Genomic DNA, 22,226 nt, shown 5'->3' with positions numbered 1-22,226 from the left:
CTAACTAACGAAATCATGGCCAGGTAACGATATGGCTGAGTAATGTCAGGTATTATGTGTTCCCTGTGGTGATACACCGTTTATATAGCGCGGTAAAACGTCTGCCGGGCACGTGCGGTGGGCCTGTCATAACTGATAACGGATCATAACTGTGATCGAGAAGAGAAGTGTGCCAAACGCTCGTAAATCCAACAATGGGCGGTATGCAGAATCATGTGCAGAATTCTATCCACTGACGATATAGGTGCAGCGATAGGATATTATTCAATTTGCATGTTAGCCTACCACTTTGATTTCTAGAAAGTCATATCGTGTGTACCCAATGACCCATGGACGTCGCGCGCCGCCTTTGCCTCAGTATGAGCGCGGCTGTGTATATAAGCGACTGCTTACAGTAGCACACTCAGCTGATCAGCTCGGGATCTACCAGCCAACGTCTGCCAGAACCAAAAATCGAGGCACTTGCACGTGCTTTTGTGACAACCCGTTTAGCAGACGACATATCTCACAACAAATCTTTTCTGAACTTTTCTAGATTTTCCTCTGAGAAGCTTAGTTTACTGCAATATCCACTTGCGAAGGTTTGGATAGACGACGTTTTCCGCAGATTTGGAAGTATTCTGCACTATTTGAAGTTGGACACTTGACTTTGAATTGTGTCAATATGGGGGATTTAAGCGGCTTTGTAGGAAAATGGCAGGAGAAGGAAAAGAGAGGATTTGACGACATGGCAAAAAAGCTAGGTAAGTCATTCAATCATTACAATCTGTATTATTGATTGCTATTTATAGAGAAAATACTTGACAGTTAATTCCCATTTTCATTATCAATACAGCATGTCTATTATGTCCGTTTCCACTATATTGTATATTACACACTGGCAAGTGTTATGCTATTCTACATTCTATCTATCAATAACGACTTTAAAATGCTCTGCGGTAATCCATTGGTGCATGTGAGTGTATATCTTCTTATCCAGCACTTAGTCTATGCATGTGTAATTATCGAATTCTTCTTCGAACTCATTTAAACCAAATACACAGGCTAATGTTGAAATTCAAATACGTCAGCATTATAATTTAGAATGGTCTTACAGCTGAAAAGAATCTTCACAATACTATATATCTATCAATCTATCATACAAAACATTGGTAACTTTTGAAATTATGCAATACATGCAATGTGCATATGGAAACAGACAACTGAAATACTGTTACAAAATATGTTGTTTACTAAATAGCAAATACAATACGTCATTAGTCAGAACAGTGCTATGTTCCTTTGGTTGGTTTGGTCATGCAAACGAAATCAGATATTCACTTTGATGATTGACATCATGTTCATTTTTTGTAAAAAGAAAGAAGATTGGCTGCATCGTGGTAGAAATAAATCTGATATAATCATGTCATCAAACGGAAAGGCAATAGTATTGTTCTAATGACAATGTCTTTAAGGTTTAATTCTATTTCTTGATAAGATAAATCCAGTAACGAAAGCATAGGGAAAGGTGGTTAATTTGCGCTTTATCTCGATAAAGTATACTGGCAGCCGGCAGGCGAAAAGATACAGAGTTTCCAATGCTAGCAAAGGTCTTTTATAGACGCGTACTACACAGAAAACTGTTGTCGATTACTAACAAATATTACAAAATAAGAAAGCGATTCGTATTTAATGGGGAAAAAATGTAAACTTTACCAGTAAAATGTAATACCTAGAAAGGTATCCTACTTAGAAAGCAGTTTAAATTAATTAGAATGAATATAGACTATTGCAATAGACACCAAGGGTACAAAGAAGTATAACCTTCTTTCAATCTGTTTTTTGATATGTCGTTTTGTTACAAAGTAATGCATATGTATTTTTTTCACTACTCAAACATTCGTTGTGAGTTCAGATCTAGCGTCTTTTGTATTTGCTGGCTAAGATGTGAACGATTTCCGTGTTTGAAAAGATTCAGTATAAGAAAACAATTATAGCTGTTCATTGATGATAAAAATGCTGTTATTTTTTAGACTGCTTTAATTTTAAAACACGTTCAGAAATAACATAGTTCAGGAAGTGTGTGGATATCACATAAAATATGACATTGACTTTGATAGCTTAGTAGGCAATGTATGGTTTATGTTATAAAGTAAATAACAACTTCACAAATAACAGGAGACACGAGATTGATGGAGAATTACAAAGTTATTAGTTATCAAGTTGACCATGCTATCACTGCATTCATGGGAAGATATCACATTCATGTATCTTTAACGAAGTGGTGTGTTTACCTACATAACATAGCGATAATAGCTAGATTGTAATTGCTACGTTTCACTTCCCCCTATAGTCGAAAAGGTTCGATTATTTTTTCTTGGCATACACATTTCACATTAATAACGTATTTAAACCAAATTTACGTCCTCGTTTCAATAATACCCTTCGACTGCTGACTGCTTGGTCCAGGAAATCCAGTGTGAATTACCTTTAAGGAAATATTGTGGTCAAAATCGTGATTTCATTAGAAAATTTTCTATTCCCTGTAGCGATACGACAGTGTCGCGAACCCATTTTGAGAAACTGATATTATTGAACTTAATCATGCATTTTAGATTGTGTCGATGAGTCATAAGTTGCTTACCCATCATGGTCTTGCTTGTTTTGTCTTTTGTAAATTATGATTTTCTTGAAACTTTGCTCCCATTTTATACATTTTTGGCAGAAATCCGATTTTGACAATATGTTTGGATTTTTCGCTATCTAAAAATTGGCGGAAAGTATACTTAAACAAGCTGGTACTACCAAATAGTTAGTACATCTGTTTAAAACAACAACGATCCTATTCACACAACCAAGGAGTGTATTGCTATCAGAATGATGAATAGAACAAATGGAATAATCTTAAATTCCAAAGATCAAAACGTACGTGATTTGATTGTTCATACCCAATCTATCAATCGCTTTTATGCACACATAGTAAACATTTTTGTTATATCAATACTTCAATTATATTAAAAGTATACCAAACAAGCTTAAGTTCAAAATCCAAGTGAAACGTCACTTTCAAAACAAAATGCAAGAGCAATATGATAGCTATTATGTATATTATTGATGGAAATACATTTGTAAATCCATTTTAAGGACCCCAATGGAAATAAGCGTTCCAACGCTTTTTTGGGAAATCCTAGGATATATGTACTTTTGTCTTTATTTATAAATATCACTAGCTGATACGTTAAAGATGTAGCAAACAACTTATTCATGATTATGTATAAGATGTTATATGTGTTATATATTCAGGTTTTGTATACAAATCTGTACATCTTTATCCTGAATAAATTTATTATTATTGTTATTATAACACTTGTTTCGTCACCTGATATATTGCATTAGTGTATTCTATCACCAACTGTTGGGGATATTTACTCAAGTAACTGATAAGAAGACCCGTAATTAAACAAAGTGGTACGAATGAGAAATATCTCTATATAATCGTCTACCATGGCAATGATTTAACCATTAAGTAATGTTAAATATTAACCGTTAACCAGGCCCCATACAAATGACCTTATGTCGCCAGAATCAGTAGCGACAGCAAATAAATATTGTTAACATTTTATGAAAAGCCGAGTCAAGCTTATGTATATCAATACGTATTAAACATCCACCAGTGTTCGTCTTATATCTTGTTTGCTAGATTTAACTGAACAGAAAAGACTTTATTGAGACACGTTTATGCGTCCGGTAACTAAGTATATTGATCACATCTGTTGTTAAAGTGAGACGGCTGATACACACTTGTTATATATTCAATTCTTACCACAAATTGTTCAGTTGTTTGTGATTTGTAAAATGTATTGCACTGATGACGACCAGCTGGCACAAGGTAAGGCTATAACCATCTTCCCCACATATCCATATTCACTGTAAGGATGTCTGGAGACAGACAGGACACCAAAACATTCATTATCCTAAGTGCCAATCCATAATGCAATGTCATTGAATTAAGAATGGTTAATCTTCCAATTTCCTCAAATAGGACAATTTATAAAAGCATACAACTAGACCACAAGCACACTTATTGCTATTACTCGATATCCTCTGCAATATAAATATTGCATATACATATCATTATATAAGCGTAATATATGTTGTAAGTGCTGAAGTATGTAGCATTTGATAAATATAACACCTACATTGTAAGTACTCTACCATGTAACATTTGATAAATGCAACCCTTAAATTGTAAATATTCTACTATGTAATATTTGATAAATGTAACCTTTATATTGTAAATGCTATGCTATGTAACATTTGATAGATAAAACCCTTACATTGTAAGCACTCTAATATGCAACATTTGGTAAATGAAACCCCTATATTGTAAGCACTCTGCTGTAAAAGATTTGGTAAATAAAACCCTAACATTGTACGTACTTTACTATGTAACATTTGATAAATGTAACCCTTACATTGTAAGTATTCTGCTATGTAAATTTTGATAAATAAAACCCCTGCAGTTTGAGTACTCTATTTTGGAACATTTGATAGGTAAATCCCTACATTGTAAGAACTCAATACTAACCTCAATATGAATTTATGTATGTGCAGATATTGAACGCTTCACACCATATACACGAAAATAAACCTTGACAAACATTCTTCGATAAAATCATACTTAAGAAATTAATGAATTATCACGAACAGGCCAGTACGATGCGTTATTAGTTCGATTGAGAAATATAATCATTGTATTTAATTTCTTGGTGACCTAAACACCCACCATGCCATCAGAATCTAAAATCGAACTCTAATGTGGTGAAACCGGAACAAGATATTTAGATAGGGAAGGTTACCATGAATAGTTTTGAAAATAAATAGGTGAAAACATGCAGGTGTTCTGGAAGGGATAGCGTCTTCTGCATCGTCGAAATCGCCCACGATGTAAAAGGGGGGAAATAACAAAAACGAAAATACCAAGTGAACTAACGAGCATCAACATACAAGCTGTATATTTCCTAAATTAACTCTAAATATCACATGACCAACGAAACATTATCCAGAGTTTATTACACTAGTGACATGTGCAAAAATATAACATTCGCGATTTCACTGGTTTACAGTCCGATTAAGTTATAAAATTCTAAACTGAAAGTAAATGTAATCTCTACTTTATATTTATTGTTATGGTGAAAATGATAAGTATGAGCTAGAACATTTTATTGTTTTTATTTTATATTAGTTTGCACTATTGTGAAAACTAGCGCTAACTCTATTATCACATAAAGGCTTATTTCACATGTGAAAAACTCGACTAAGGATCATGTTTGAAAAAGGTAAACTATATTAGTCTTCATTTTCACATGATATGCACGCGAGGCATGAAGATGTATCGTTGTGCTGATGGGTCCGTATGGATGGTATGCAAATAGCGCAGATGTGTTCAAAATAACTGAGCTGCTGACAGCAAGGGGCGTATTCTGTAGCGCTACATCGGCGATGCAGAGAAACCAGGAACTCAAACAGACAGTTACCTCCATACGGGCTCCCCGGAAATAGTCTAGTTAACTTAACCACACAATTAAGCGAAATATCTAAAAACAATAATACTTTTTCTCATTATATTCATGCTGTGGTGATAGAATAAGACGACTTGGTACATATTTGCACGTTGTCGGTGCACCTGCACTTCACGTACATTATGATAAGATTAAAAATTTGTTGAAAAAGATGTTGCAACGCGTGTTCGATGTTAAAGCGTTTTTGTCGTAAATGGGCTTTTGGCCATTTTAGATAAGTATATACTTGTATAACCATGGCTTGATCCAAATCCCTACGTGATAGCAGGTTTGAGGTTTTTACATTTATATGGTAATATAAGGAAAGATATTATATGATGTGAGTATCTTTTGATATATAGAAATATATAAGCAAAGGTGAAAATTCTTGCCTTTCGTAACCGAAACGCTTTATCTACTATAAAGCCAAATGAAATAGAAGTAAATTGAAATGATTAACAAAATGTTACATCTAAAAATAAACGTGAATATTTCTTAAAATCACATCAATATTCCTCATTTCAGGAAGACCACGTGTACATGCCTGATTGTAATGCTCAACCTTGTAATCGAAATTGACATTCTGCAATAAAATTTTGATATAGTCTTAACTAATTGATGAAAAGTATCTAAGTTTAGGTTTAGTTCAAGATGACCTGCGGCCGCCGACGCAGTGTTTGCCGGAGATGATGTCTAAACATCATTGAGTGTAGCCAGACTCGGTATTCTTATCGAGGGCTATGCATATGCTATGGATTTCTTTAACACACCAAACTACCGGAAATGTCAATGATGAAGTTCAAAGATGCTGAAACCAGTTTTAAAAGATAAATTATATAATATGTTACTGAAGCAAACGGTATGCTGCCTATTTATAGATATTTACCAAAAAAAAAAATTTCAGCTTTATTTTTTCTCTTGCATTTTAGTAATAATAGTGAGGAACTGTTTTAAGCCGGTATTTAAAACCATTCACTTATCAAACAGATTATTGAAAGTTTTCCGTACAAGAAAATAGCTAACTATTAAGGTACTTAGGGTGATATCTGCCACCTTCTACATCTAACTTTACGATTTTCTCTACCTCAATGATATCATGAGAAAATGTTTGAAGAATTATAGATTTATATTCTTGTAGTACGAGATACCTGCATACGTAACTTCAGTCTATGCGTAATACATTTGTATGTTACATAAGTTGTGTAGAAGGCAACCGTACGATATCAGTTCTTGACAAAATTGTACTAAGAAAAAAATTCACAATCATATGTGGCTGTTTAAGAATGGTTCAGCGCTCACTTCTCTCTATCCATTGTTATTGGTAGTAAATATAGTACATCGTATTTCTATCTAAATCATCACCGATACTATCAGTAGTAGTAGTGGTGTGATATGAGTCCGTAATGCTATAAGTGATCGTCACTGACAATGGTACCGGTATATTCTCGTCTATAGCAAAGAGGATTCCGTCTAGTAAGCGTGTCAAAGTCGTCCTTGAAATTCGAGAGGATTTCGTCTAGTCGGTGGTTAGGAGGATGATATCGATATACAAATAAATTCTTGCCAGTACAGAATGTCTAAATGACGATGCCAAAGAAATAAAACAAAACCTAAGTAATTACACTGGACCGCAACACTTCTGTAACAATATGGATGGAAGCCAACCGTTTTCAATGTTAGTACCTGTCAAGTTACTTTTATTTGTTCCACTTTCATTGTAGTTTTACTAGCTCATGTCAAATTAGCTAAATAACTTGGAATGCTATTGCCACAGTAATGGGTTCACTTGGAACATGTGTTGTCTTTACAAAAAAATCCTTATCTTTCTACAAAGCAATAACGAACGAGACAAATGAGGTTTTACTTCTACCTCACACACAGCTTTGGGCTTGCTGAAATCAAAGGAGAGATGTTAGCATTCTCCGAAATACAATGCCAGAACTTCCAGCAAATGTAGATGAATATGAATAACATATTTACTGATTGAAAAGACGAAAAACGTTTTGTAAAGAGTAGTTACACTATATCAGCTTAGTTGGATATGAAATATAAGCCGTATACAGATAGAATCGAGTCGCGCTGTCATCGTACTAATATAAAGATATGCTAACATCCTACGGGCATATTCTGATAATATTATTTAGGAAGGAAACATTTTTTAGTGAAGTGTTGATTTTAAATCACTCATAGACAAATACAAAGAATGTAATTCAATGTGTAAAAAATGGCGGTACCAACACCGTTGTACGTTTTTCTCGATTAATAGAAATGTTAATATTTATCCTACGAAAAGGCCTGTTGCTTCCTGACCGCTGGTTTATCTAAACCTCATTCAGTATTACGTAACATGTGCTGCTTGAAGTCTCTTTGTTAAAATGCTTTGCAAATGGTCTAAATGCTATTACACATATCAAACAGACTATCTCGTGTAGTGGTTTTACATGCTATTCCTTGGCTATTTCCTTGGAGAAATCCTAAGGAAATATTCTGCTTTCTATTTATAACATTCTTTTATCCTGGTTTACAGATCAAACGGGAAAGCTACTGGTTATTTTATATACATTTCCTTCTTTCTTCATGTAAGTAGTATGGGGTTACGAGTACACCTCAGGATTAATCTATGCCATTTTGGAGTTTATTGTTTATTTCAGACTTAACAATATCCAACCAGTCCAAGAAGCAGGCCAATCTCATTAAGCTAAACGATCAAAACCGCAATTGATATACTTCCATTTTGATCTGTGTCAGAACAACGGGATGCTATTCGTGCCTATCAAAATTCTCTCATAACCAATGAGATATTTTACATACAGTAGAATTGATCACAAACACTACGATTTTTACTCACATCAAGACGGTTTTCTCATGTTATTTCTTACATAAAGCGCAATTATATCAAACCATGTACGATTTTTTAACAACAACGATTTCGAACACTCAGTATTAAGATATTTCTAGTAATATCTAATATTTGTCTCATCAAAGTATACATTCTGACAACATCGCACTTTGTTAGAAGGGGGGATATTGCTTGTCAGAGATAAAACTAGATGTAGATATAGATGAGTAGGCGCAAAAATAACGATTCAGAGTTTCGGTGACATTTTTACAAGACAGCTCGAAAACGGAACCTTCATTTTCTTATACCTTCTGAAATACTTGTACAGTTGTTCCCAAATTCCATTTGAGCAAATCTATATTCCTTACCCTGTCAAATTCTTGATAAACAAAAACCGCTCTGTTACCGATATAACAAGTAAATCGAAATAGGTGACAGTTAGAATCAATAAAAGTAATATAAACAGATCACAGTAGACAATCATTGCTAGCCATCGAAACTGTTCATAACAGTTGCTTTACATAAGACGGGGGTTTACAAAAGGAAATCGCGTAATGATATGATAAGAATTGTTTGACGGTACAGAAGTTTCAGTCAGGCAGTAATGCTTAAAATACCATTGCTATCTCTTCAGATTCTTAATGACAGTAAGAATGATGGCCGAATAATAACAGGTGAGCGAAACATTAAATTCTATCGAGACTAGTTTCAACATTAGTGTTGACTTAGATAGAAGACATCCAAGTGAATAGCACCGTTTAATTCATTTTTTTTTTTTTTTTTTTTTAATTTTCAATGTTAAATACGTCAGTTTCATAATTCAATTATCCTGACATGCAATGTCATGGATGACATGCAGATTGAACATCAAGATCTCTAATTATCTTTTTCCAACTATAATATCACTTTAAAACCGTTTCTATATACATCAAACCCCTAACCAATAATGGACCGTCCCGTATGCGAGACACGTCTTATATAAGTAATTAGTGCCAATTTTAAGCTTTATATGGAAAGAACGTTATAATCTCTAAATATTTAGTCAAACAAGATTTGAATCATTGGATTGATTGCAAATAGGAAGATCTATCAGCAATAATTGTACCATTATTACCAGGCTGGGAAGATCTCAATATCATAAGTCGTGCGTCATTACATTCATCTTTCATGGAAAGAAAAGCGTAAAAAATTACAAGTACTTCTCGATATATATCATTTGTGTTATATCAACAGAGCTCTGAATTTCAGTATACGTTTGATACTATTAGGTTAAATATTACCCGTCATTAATTTCCGTTACAAGCTCTACTTCATTTTATACTGTGTACTTAATAAAAACCTGGTATGATACTCGACAATTTCAGATCATGTGGTATATAGATATTATGCATCTGCATATGTTATCCCTAACAAACAAATAGTTGTTAGGGATTTTTCATTTAGCAAGTTTCCTTTGCTGAAATATCAATTTTCTTCTCAGCATATCGTTAACTCGTAAGATGAATACACTATGTCTGTATATCGTTAACCGAATTACCAACATGGTCCAAAATGGCGTGAGACTTGGTTCAGATGTCCTGCATTATATATTGTTAATAACCTTGTGTTATTATGAATGTTAGAAGTAGGAAGTTCCGTTGCTTTAAAATGTTTGTGTGGCAGTGGTAGGTGCACGAGTCAGAGTAAGTTATGAACAATTAAGAGGGTTACTTTCATTAATCGGTTAATTGATTAAATGGTATATATATTTCTTAGTACCTGTTTCATCTCCATGAAACGTGTTAAGGCAAGAAGGCGGTTCTTTAAACAACGAAGATAATGAATCTAATTTCATCGATAATGAAAGTCATTACGTTTTAGTCGTTATTTGATATCAAGTTAGCTGATCTGACACCAGCCATTTCAAATTGTTATGAATCATTCATTTTTTTTATTCAATTAATTAAAAAGTTTATCGATAACTGTTTAACGGGATGCTTGTTACTTCTCAGACGACCTAGAAATATGAAAAAGACTATACTAGGGACATTTAAAATTTGTTCATCCGAATAGGTTAATATGATATTTTCATCATTCCTATTATTTCAGAGAATCTAAAGAAACTATGAATGGCAATCGAGAACAGTACAATCAACAAATCAACACACAGGCAACACCAGTAACGTGTGGATATGGCACCAAACTTAACTAGTCTTCTTAGAAATATTCTCTATAAATAATACGCATTTTTCACCGATATTGGGTACTTTTCAAAAAGAAACTTGTTTATATGTCATTCAGTTGAAATAACATGTCTGAAACTTCTGAAATATGCATCTTTAATAGGAACAAAAAACTTGAAACTTGGAAAATACGAAATCGATGATATAGTAGTGCTGGCTACTTCTCAAGTATAATTGTGATATCAAAACATATCTGTATTAATGCTATTTCTGTCATAAAGTGTAAAAACATGGGCTAATATATATACATTTTTTCAACCACCAGCTGCCATTCGTATCTGCTGTGTTGCTAGCGACTAGTTCTATGACGACAGTTTATCTAGTTAATTCAGCTGCCTGGCTTATAGCAGCCTTGTAGTCGATTAAGCAAACGGGGAGATTGATATCCTGGTTTGACTATGCCAGTCTCGTCGACAAAAAAGGCAAAAATATTCCTTACCACACACAGAGAAATCATGCAGCTTTGCAGCATGGATTTTAAAAATGTAGATAAATAATTTAAGATTAAGTCATTTATTACCCGGTATTTATTTAAATATACTAAATCATAAAAAATAAGCAAGTATTTCATAACTCTCTGTGATCGAATATTTAAGCCATTATCCATTATATATAATTCCCCGATCCTATATGCATGTTATTATATATAATTATCGGTGGTAACAATCACTCTGTGTTATCGTGAATTATGCATTTATATGTTATACACTCCCTTGTTTTGGCAATATGTCGTACATGCAGGTTTTATGTTACAATTATTACGTAATAAATTTGTAATGGTTATGCTGTTGTGATATTAAACAGGTTCTTGACGTTGTCCATGAAAAAAATATGTTATCCAAAGAAATCTGTATAGTTTGTAATAATTTTGAGGGATTTAATTTCTCTATATCCAATGTATTCAAAGACATCGCGAAAATTAATATACAGATTTTATAGTAATCAAGGTAATAGAATATCAGTTAAATGCATTTGTACACGGAAAGCAATGCATTGAAATGCACAAAATTGAATTGCCATGAACTAGTCCAAACCGCAACAATAGCGAAAAAGCATCCGTACGAAATAGAACAACTACACAGTATCTTAATCATTTATACATCATTATGCCACATTTATATCAGTCATTAATAAGTTCACTTGTCTTTTTGTTCCCGTCTGTTTAAAATCTCTGTGCCTTTAATCAACGTGTCATCGTTCTCCATAGTCTTTCTTAAATATTGCATTGAGCAACTGATATATTCTTAACCTAATCACGCTTTGGTGTATTGAGTTGTGACTGGCGGTTCAAGTCTGGACTAGGCTACGGTGGCTGGATCTGTCAATGCTTCATAACTGATCTACCTACTTAGGTCGATAACGCAGAACCGCTGATTATTTAAACATCAGCTATTTACGAGATCGTCATAATGTACACATACCTGATTGCACCGCGGCCGTTAGCTACTAATGCTGTCTGGCATTATTTAGGGCCTGATTCCACAATGTCAGCTGTTCAAGTCATATCTTGTTCCGGGTTTTTTTGTGTTAATTCCATTTTATCTCGACATCATTAAATGGCAATAAATGATGTTTACTGCTGGTGGGTATGATTAGGGGTGTACTAGGTGTGGTGGATATTTCTCGGGAACGTCACTTAAGTAGCAGTCATCTTTCAAAATAAAAACAAAGTTCTGAAAATAGCACTTATTTGTTAGTATTAAAACGGAAAATGTGGATGACGCGGGAGGACATAGCGAAATTAATGTCCTTAACCAAGACTAGATATCACATAACTGTGTTAAAACACCTAGAATATATCATTCATTAGAGAATAAAATACATATTCGAAACATAAAAAAAAAACATTTTCGAATGGATCTCGTCGTTTTGTGCCCCGTAATAATACGATATAAAGTGATTTCATTAATGCAATACAATTGACTTTTTTACAAATACTTTTAAGTATCAATCATTGAAAACTATTGGTTGTAAATTAATATACATTAAAGGAGAGTTATCTGTCTTGTATAACGAAGATGGGCTCTTCTAACAGTTAAAAAAATTTATACAAGTTTACCAAGGGATTAACAGGCATGCATCTGGTAGTTTAGTAATAACTACCGTTTTCGAACAAGAATGGAAACAAATACTGGTTGCTTGTTCTAGAGGTAACATTCTGAAGAAAAAAAAAACTTTTACATCGCCGTGTGTCTTGCTGAAAGAAACACTCAAAGGATATCAGATGCATTAAAGCAATACTTTAGCATCATCATAGGATCAAACGACAGCAAAACGTTGTTAACTGAGGATTAACCTTTCATAGACAGGCACGGGGGTTGAAGATTCCGAAATACTACCAACAACATCAACACAGAGGTTTCATAACACGCATAGAGTATGTGAGCGAACCTGCTAGCTAGAGAATAAATCATCTCGAGAACTGGATAAACCATAGAAAGTATGTACATTTATCCAATCATCTATCCTCTATGTCACATATGATTTTCACGTGGTGAGTTAAGCTGAAGCTTCTACGATCTATGCCATGAAAAGGACCCAATGACTCGCGAAGGTGTTCTATGTCAAAGAAAACACCTTCCTGCTGAGACAAATCATACAACAGCAAGCTCCTATATAGACACATTCCTTTTCCATTACGTAAACGCTACAAGCCTAATTGTCCATACCACGTGTGTGTTGTCCGCTCCCATCCCCGCGTCAATCTAGCGATGTTTCATACTTAATGAAACTATTAAACCAGAAAGAAAAACAATAGCGACTTCAGCCTGTATTGAATAATTAAGAAAGACACAGAAAGTGCATTTGAGTGTCTTATAGTACAAATCGTTCTTTTAAAATATTCCATCCTTTAAGCTTGTCATGCTTTGAGATTCGGAGTCCTGCAGAAGTCGTTAAATATTATGCAAGGGAAGTATTTATCTGTTTCTCAGATTCCAAAATAGATTTAATCGTGTAGCATTCTGACATTTACTCCAACATGAAACAACAATTTCGTTTTCGTGGGTTTTCCGATAACGCATGATATAATTTCTTAATTTTGTACATTTTGATATTTGCACCTATTTGATGCAATTCTCTCCTTCTACATATTACCTTAAAATTTCCAATTATAATGTACTTCGCTGTATAATTGAATATAATCTGTTTGTTAAAATATTAACATAATTCTGATACACTTTAGCAATTGATAACTTGGACTCATCATAACATTGTTCCTGTAATTGATTGGGGTCTTTGTTGCATGACTTGCATGTTCTCGCCTTTGCTGAATTTACTGAATACAACTTGGCGTGCTGATTTGCCCTCTTAGGCAATATGTCGGAGTTGTGTATGTAAGTTTAAGCTGGCAGATAGTTTAGACTTGTGTTACTTTTTATTGTCTAATATGACATTGTTTCTTTTTTCAAACTGCCTTTTCATGAAAGTAATGAAACGGAAAATGGCTATTTCAATAATACTCTGTGAATTTTTTTACACTGTATCATTCTCACAAAAGAGAGGAAATTAAAACCTCTGAAATAATTATCTCAGAGTACATATTCGATTTTTTACTCGCAAATTTCATTTCAAAGCTACATTGGCATTTTTGCGGACACTAACCGATTGATTTTATATTTAATTATCGTATAAAAGAATTAAACAGATGACACAACTCGGTGCAAGTTAAGCGTTAGATACACGATAACCAAATGAAGAATTAAATTATCAAAACAATGCCGATTCGTTGATGTTATGAAGTAACATTATTACTCAAATACCAATATGCTTTTTCCATTGTGTGAGCCTCTGAAGTGCTAAACATGTAAAGTGTTGTCAATTTAATATGCTTTTGATAATACATTTATGTCGCTTTATGATACAATTCATCATCAACAGACGGCAGACTGTCTGGACATCTCTCTTCTAAAATACGCTACTGATTACAGTGCTATCGGCTATATCACAATTCCTTTCCCAATTGTCTCTTACATGATGATTTTTAATACCAGGAGTTAACATTTCATAGAAAGCCGTGGACTCTCTTTCTTCTCTTCTCCAGGGCTGTCGAATCCTTTTCTGTGATGTCGCCCACATTTTTCTTGATATACGCCAAAGGATATAATTTTGCATTGTAGCAATCACAATGAATGCAGCTCATCAAAGGTTGGTTTTGTAAATCCTTTGCGAGGAATCGTTTGTGTTGGTGAACCTGGGGCTATGAATAATGATCTAATTAGATAGCAGTTTTCATTTCTATATGCTAGTCCCTCCAACCGCTACGCTTCTGATTATGCGCTATCGGAGTCGTGTTGCGTACAAAAATGAAAGACAAAAAACAGAAATGCAGATCGTATGTCAAATGGCATGATCATGACTCAGTCGAAGAGAATGTTCGGTGAACAAAATTTACGCAGAAGTGATATTTTAAGTCAATTTTACCCATCTTTTGCGTTAATGTTATTAGGTTGTCTTTCTTGAATACATCCTTAAGAGTAGTCCTTAAGAGTAGAGATGATTGAACATATTTCTAGATTTTTAAAGTATCCAATAAATCACTGTGCATAACATGGTTACCTCGATATTCACGTACAACGTGAAGAACTGTAAAAATGTTGTTTTTTTGCTTTTTATGCACGAACCATTTGATTGTACTATACCTGTATCTCCAGTTTTTTGTTATTTACATTTAGATTCAGTCGATATCCATTGGCTTAATCTCATATTACGATTTCTCTGATGGATGTTGACAATAGACAGAAAAACTTACAGGAGAAATATGAAAATTAACCAATATTAGCAGATTTTCATGTAGCTATCACGATTTCATTGGAAGCTATTTCTTTACGTCATACAAATTTTAACTTGATAAAATCTCGTTAACATGCATATTTCTCGTCTTTACTGCTCCCATTCACATCCACCAAGGTATTACTTGGAATGTCCTCAGTAAACATGGTTGGTGTCGTAGACCCAACGAAGGATGCTCTCACCTTTGATATACCAAGTCCTATTATCCTTGTTTAGTTTCAAGATCTATGTAAAATACTTTCTCTTTCATTTTTCACAATGTCGAATTTGAATGAAGACAGTATCACTTATGCATGTTTTCGTTTGTATGCTACTTAGATATTTAACGTCCTTCATAGACTAACGTCTCAGCCGGGTAGATCTCTTAACAAAATAATATGCGCATACCTTCCCTCCCGAAAGTTTATGTAATGGTTTGGTCCTCATTAGTGTCTGCTACTTCTCCTGGTGTCTAAACATAGGGTTCCCTCGAACATTGACTATAACTGATTGGGTTTCATTTCATAGGGTTCCCACGACATTTCCGTTAATGGTCAGGTGTCAAAACATAGGGATCCCGCGGACATGGTCTGTTACCGATTGGGTATCATTACATAGGGTTCCCTCGGACATTGTCCGTTAACGTTATAGTGTCATTACAAAGGGTTTCTTAGGACGTTGTCCGTTAATGGTTGGGTCTCATTACAAAGGGCTCGTGAATGGAATGGTATCACTATAGGGGGTTCAACCGGATATTCCGCAATGGTTGGATCTCATTACATAAAATTCCTCATGTCAGTGTCTGCTATGTTTGCGCTACGTTGCATTACCTTAGACAATGTTTAACGTGGTTGGGTATCATTAAATAGGATTCCCCCGTACAGTGCCTATTACCTAAGCCTTTATTTCCATGTAACTTAGTTCACGTTGAACTCTCTAACGAAGTGTTATTTGATTAAAGTGACATATAACATGCGTCCCTACATCAATTATCATTAGCGGATAAGACATCTACATATGGCTCCCACGGACAACTAAGGAGTCCTGAGAAAGTATGACTTCCTATTAGGTTGATACATTTAGTGCATTCTTCAGACAGTTTTCGTACTGCCTGGAATTATACTACTGCCGATTCCAATCCTGTCGAAAAGGCTAAGACTGTTTTCAACATAACATACATTGTCTCGCTCTTAATACCTGTATCATTTTGATTAAATCGTCGATTCATTATCTTATCTAATTACAGTTATAAACTTGTGTACCGCTTTGATTAAAAAATGAATTGTATTGTCTTGTTGATTGAGTGTCTTATATAAGAGCATCAGAGATACATCTGACAATTATTCACTCACTTGTAATTTTCAAATCTGATCAGAATTGTCTTTCATACACAATCTTACGCATCACTATCTTGATATCGTTTATTGTAGATAATAATAAGCAGAGTTATAACATAAAAAAAAATGCCTTTCATATGGGAGAATAAGTTCTGAAGTCTTTATTACATTCATTCTTCATGGATTGGTTTGATTTTGACCACACACGTCAAGGTGATAGATATAGACTTACATAGAAGAACCTCGGACAAGTTTACTGTTACATGTATTTCACATTGCTGGACAGGTTTTGTGAATTGTTGTTACACCGAGATATAGCGAGATAGAAATAAAAAATGTCATGAATAGTTTCAAAATTCGTATGAAATTGAAACGAATGTAAGATTCTGTTAATCACATGTAATTAAGTTTGCAAACATATGGAGAAAAAGAATTATTTCTAGACTGAGGCAAGATCTAAATTGACAATAACGACATGGTGCATACTCATAATAAGGATACTACCGGAACTTCTAAGCTTGTTTTTCCTTTTTTAAGCTCTGTTAGAGGATAACACAGAAATGTATAAGTTTCCTTTTCCTTTTCAGGTCTGAACGAGGTCAGAACAGAAATGTATAAGAAAACGGAAACGGTGATCGAATACAAACAAAATGGCGACAAGTGGGTGATGGAAGTTGGTATTTTAGCGGGTCCTCCTCCGACGTCGTACACGTTTAAACTTGGTGAACCGTACGACTCTAAGGATATTGACGAATCCCCCATGAAGGTAATTCTTTTTTCGAAATCAAGAAAACAGATATCGCAAATGTACCAGTTCAGATGAAGACAGTATTGTAATTTAATTTTGAAGTGATATCTTAGCAACGCTTTTGAATTTCACACAAATGAACACATTTTTCTAGAACAATTAAAAAAAATGTGAAAATCTGGAGATTTCATTTAGTGAACTGTGGAATCCAATTTTAACACAAATGATGACAATTTGTATTCGGTAATTATGAGTAATTTAATGTGTGGGTACAATATATCTTTTCTTAGATTTAAACCTTTGAATTCGTATTTTGTCCAAGGAAACACCTTATCCTTCATTACCAACTTTCATTCAATGTTGAAATTCAATGTCTAGGAATCAACTACTCTTCACGAGTAGAAAATTACAAAATGGTGAGTAAGGTTCCATGTACACTACATATATATTCTAATTTCCGTGGCGTTCATAGCGAAAAATGTTTGCATGTCACAAACATGTCGAAAACATATTCAACAGGGGAATATTTAAATGTCTTAAGAAAACAACCATCGTGTCACCTTTGTGCAACAATTATAGATTTCATCAGGCAGGTGTTCAGACTAGTTACATAGTGTCGGTATCTCTCCATACTTGATATATCATTAACATTCTACCCTTGTTCCATGATTACCTGTAACATCTACCTATATAGACATAAACCTGGATATAATTAGCGGAGGGTGTGATAGACGATCTAAACTGCTGACACATGTGATATTTGGACTATGATCTAAAGTGCATCTCATCAATATTGCATAACTTGGTTAATTGTTTTTACCAAATGCACTAAATAACAATCCCTTAGGTGTGATGAACGTTCCATATTTGTCCGATAAACATCACTTATATATATATATTGACAAAGGTATAGATCTATATCAACCTATTCTTGGTACATTACAATACACTTGATTATTACGGGAGTAACTGATCTCATAACCCTGTTAACAACAGCAACAGATATATCTATATAAAGATATGAATCGTGCTGTACAAATTCGATATCGATAGTAATCGTAATGTCACGCGTAATTGGTATCGGAACATGTCAGGTCTCAACAGACTTTAGGATTTGTGTATGATTATCATTGCGTGAATTTTGAGTTCAATACAAAGAAAAGTTCCCGGCGTATTAAAACGTTCAACAATCTGCGTACGTTTTTATTTATTTTTTTTTAAAGAAAATTTAATTGAAAATGAAAATTCAAAGAAAATCGAATATTTGTACCTCATGCACCAAAGCGATAAGCGGCTGTAGGTTATTACCCAGGCGACGGTATCGCTACATCCAGGTGAGAGTTATAATGCAACATCATAGCCTAAACGTGTGAAATTAACACAAAGGTGCCAGACCGACAGAAATCGATACCGCATACAAGGCTGCAGCAAAATTGGCACAAAAATAATGTAACAGAGTGCACATTTACAATAAAACGATCAATCAGATATTGACCGATAATTGTCTGGATAAAGGATATTACACAACCTAGCAATTATCCATCTAGAATTGCGAGGTGACGAACGTGATACACCCTGCAATGCTTGTTTGTCCAGCTAAAATAAGTAATATTGGACGTGGTGTGCTCTGTAATGTTTTCCCTTATAATTGTCCTAAAAAGTCAGATTTTTTGTCCTTTGTTTGACTCGAACGTTGATGTATTGAGGAGGGGATAAATTATACAATTCATTCTAATTGATTTTCTTATTTGAACCTATATAGATTGAACGTGTTTAAGTTTGTAATACATCTTGAAAAGTAAAATCTGAATTAATCATACTTTTTCTATCTGCAATAGAGTTTGGTAAAGTCTAACGGGAATACATTTGAAGAAGAACATACGTTTGAAGACGGGCCCATGAAGAACAACAAGATGGACATCAAACGAGAGATAGAAAACGAACAAATGAAAGTGGTACGGTTTTGTTTCTCATGAGACAAACTCAAGTTATTTATCTCGCTATTCTTGACATTAAATAATTTGAAAATACTATACACAATTTTTATTTGGCGTACTTTATCCTCGATAAATACGATCCTTGCCAATAGAAACTAAAGAAATGTTCATGATGAAGACCGTTACAAAAATACGAAACAGTAATCTTTATAATTATCACACTTGCTGGTTTCTAACACTCCAATCAGAAAATTTAATGTTGTTGCAATTTATGATTTCAGACAACGACGCTTGGCGATTGCTCCTTCGAAACTACATACGCGAAGGTAAAGTAATGTACGGGCCAATCAGACTATTCCTCGATTGAATGATATAGCTAAACACGTCACCAAAACTATCTATGTGCGTACTGCGTCAGCATTACGCGTGTACTGCTGAGAATTGTACATGTTGTGCCTTCGTGACAGACATAATTGATTCTTATACGTACACGGAACGCCATGTTGTTTGCCTTGAGGCTACAGTAAAAAAATGTACTGTTTTGTGAACTGCTCAAAGTGACAATGCCCGACAGATTTAAAGAAACTATGGTGGTAAAACGAGCTTGGATTCTACGCTTTATTCATCTAGCTTACTTTTTTCTCTTGAATTCACGCAGCAATGCAATCCATATATATGTGAAATAGAAATCTATTTATATATTTCAATATAGAATGTTTGTTTCGCCGATTAATTTCTCTAACAAGAATATATGTTTTCACAGTTTATGTGAGAGTCTTCTTTTGAAGTATCATACAGGTGGTATGCTGCTTCTGGAGTATTAGTGATAACCAATAATGATTGATGGAATTTCTTAACATGGGTATTGATAGACCTATAGGATTTGCTGTGATTTTGACAACAATTCGGCGGAATTAGCTAGGGAGCTTATCGATAAACAACATGCTGGTTTTCCGTAACGACTATAGGTTTTTAACACGATGCACCATTGATCGCAGCATGTTCATAAATTAATATTGCATAACCAAATTCTATAACGTCATGAAACAGCAATAAGGCATTTCTGATCGGCTAGGTTTATAATGATAGGGAATTTTTGCAAATGAAATTGATAGAAAGTACTCAAGTAAAAGGTTTGTGAGTACATTTCTGTTAACGGAATGCAACAATTACTTCGCAACGTTTTAAACCGATACAATTTATATCTGCTACAACAGATCTTACATGCGCACCCTATCTATTTGCATTATAAAAATTAAAATATCAGAGGTAAGAGAGGGCTATGATTATCTATTATAGCTAGATAGGCGTACAAAGTTCTGCCCACTTGAGGTAGGCGTGACCTCCAGAGCAGGGGGGAGGGGGGATGGACCTGACCGTAACACGTGCCACGAATCTCTATAACTGTGTAGTGTTATGGGCTTTCAGTGTATTTAATAAAACTTATATATATATCTACATGTTGTTTGTTCTTTATTACCGCCCACATCATATGAAAATGACGGATGCCGCTTCTTGATTTCGTGTCCGTTGCTGAGCACACGGTAGTGTTTTCATTTGGAGTGATAATTAGAACAGCTATAACATAGAAAAGATACAATGACGTGTAAGCATTATTCAACATAATAAAAATATTAAATCAAAATTTAATAACTACGTGTATTTTGCAACCGTTTTGCTATGCGCTAAGCGTATTCGTGATAAGTTACCAAAAACGTTATTCTTTGAAACCAGCCTGAAACTGAAATATTCCTATCAAAGTTTATAATTAATTTCTTAGATTGGTTTAAAAAAAAGAAAAACACATAAATATATAAATTTGATAATTTCCTAAAGGATTATACTATAACATTATTGGCTAGCTTTTTATTGTTTCGGGTACATGTACATTGAAAGATATTTGGATATTTTATGATATTGTATCCTGTTCTTTTGTTAACATCATTGAATGATAGCGATCCACACACCAGATATACCATTCATACAAGAGAAGTTCTAACTGAAACGCCGCGAGGTGGCGTGCTGCCATTGACTCTTCCAATCACTTTCAAGTTGGTGGAGCTATTTTTTGTTTTGTTTTGTTTACATCGAGAAATGGAAAGAAAAAATGGACGAATCAGAAAGCTGCATTTCGCGTGCAAACAACGAAACATTAATTATTTGTAAATAGCTCATCGTAAACATTTTAATACTTTCTTTCCGCGATCTGTCTGCGCAAGCTAGTCAGTTAAATGATTATCTTCAGATGAAACTTGATAAAGATAATTTACAACACCAAATTTATTTTACACACATACATATTTCGTTAGATGACTATTCAGAAAGTAAAGATAGAGTTAAATGAAACGGTCTTCTTTATGCTAACAACAAGCAAATGAAATCATGTTTGTGATTCGATCGAGAATGAGAAACCCAATGGGAAAGATGTTGACAGAGTAGACGAAAATGGTGGTCAACCAAGTGTTGTAAGTTGCTGGCTGCTTAGTGATCTTTCTCTGGCACATATTACTAGTTTTCATTTAATTGATTAAGTATCATATAACACACTACATCTCCAGGTTAATAAATCCAGATATTGATTTATTATAGAAACTATAATTATACGACAAATTAATATCACTTTAATGGTGCTCTACAATGTTTATAATATGTGTCAAGTGTATTTAGAAGACTCGCATCATCTATCTTTTTAAGTACTAAGAAAATATCTAAATGTTTCAATAAAGTGTAAATCACAAAGGACGATATTCAAAATACAAATAAGATTAATGAACCCAGGCTAAAGGCCAACATGTGGCTTAGTGACTCCAATACATACAAGCTTCTACGTTGG

General features: G+C 34.1%; 1 protein-coding gene across 1 annotated transcript; it reads left to right on the top strand.

Moving 5' to 3' along the window:
* The first annotated feature begins 388 nt into the window (after nt 1-388).
* Nucleotides 389-20,851, top strand: LOC132551120 (cellular retinoic acid-binding protein 2-like). The gene is made up of 4 exons (XM_060215229.1): nt 389-743; nt 17,296-17,474; nt 19,295-19,411; nt 19,675-20,851. The coding sequence occupies exons 1-4, from the start codon at nt 665-667 to the stop codon at nt 19,726-19,728; spliced, it is 429 nt and encodes a 142-aa protein (XP_060071212.1). The 5' UTR covers nt 389-664; the 3' UTR covers nt 19,729-20,851.
* The last annotated feature ends 1,375 nt before the right edge of the window (nt 20,852-22,226 follow it).

This window comes from Ylistrum balloti, unplaced genomic scaffold, assembly GCF_031769215.1.
Source record: "Ylistrum balloti isolate Yb309-2 unplaced genomic scaffold, AGI_CSIRO_Ybal_v1 Utg370176, whole genome shotgun sequence".
NCBI lineage: Eukaryota > Metazoa > Mollusca > Bivalvia > Pectinida > Pectinidae > Ylistrum > Ylistrum balloti.
The sequence above is the reverse complement of the archived record's forward strand: the minus strand, read 5'-3'. Positions and strand labels throughout refer to the sequence as shown.

What these genes read in the sequence shown, in the direction of transcription:
- LOC132551120 (XM_060215229.1), top strand. Translation starts at nt 665, where the DNA reads ATGGGGGATTTAAGCGGCTTTGTAGGAAAATGGCAGGAGAAGGAAAAG. An exon ending in CGACATGGCAAAAAAGCTAG is followed by an intron (nt 744 to 17,295) that starts GTAAGTCATTCA and finishes TTTCCTTTTCAG; the next exon opens with GTCTGAACGAGGTCAGAACA. An exon ending in AAAACGAACAAATGAAAGTG is followed by an intron (nt 19,412 to 19,674) that starts GTACGGTTTTGT and finishes TTATGATTTCAG; the next exon opens with ACAACGACGCTTGGCGATTG.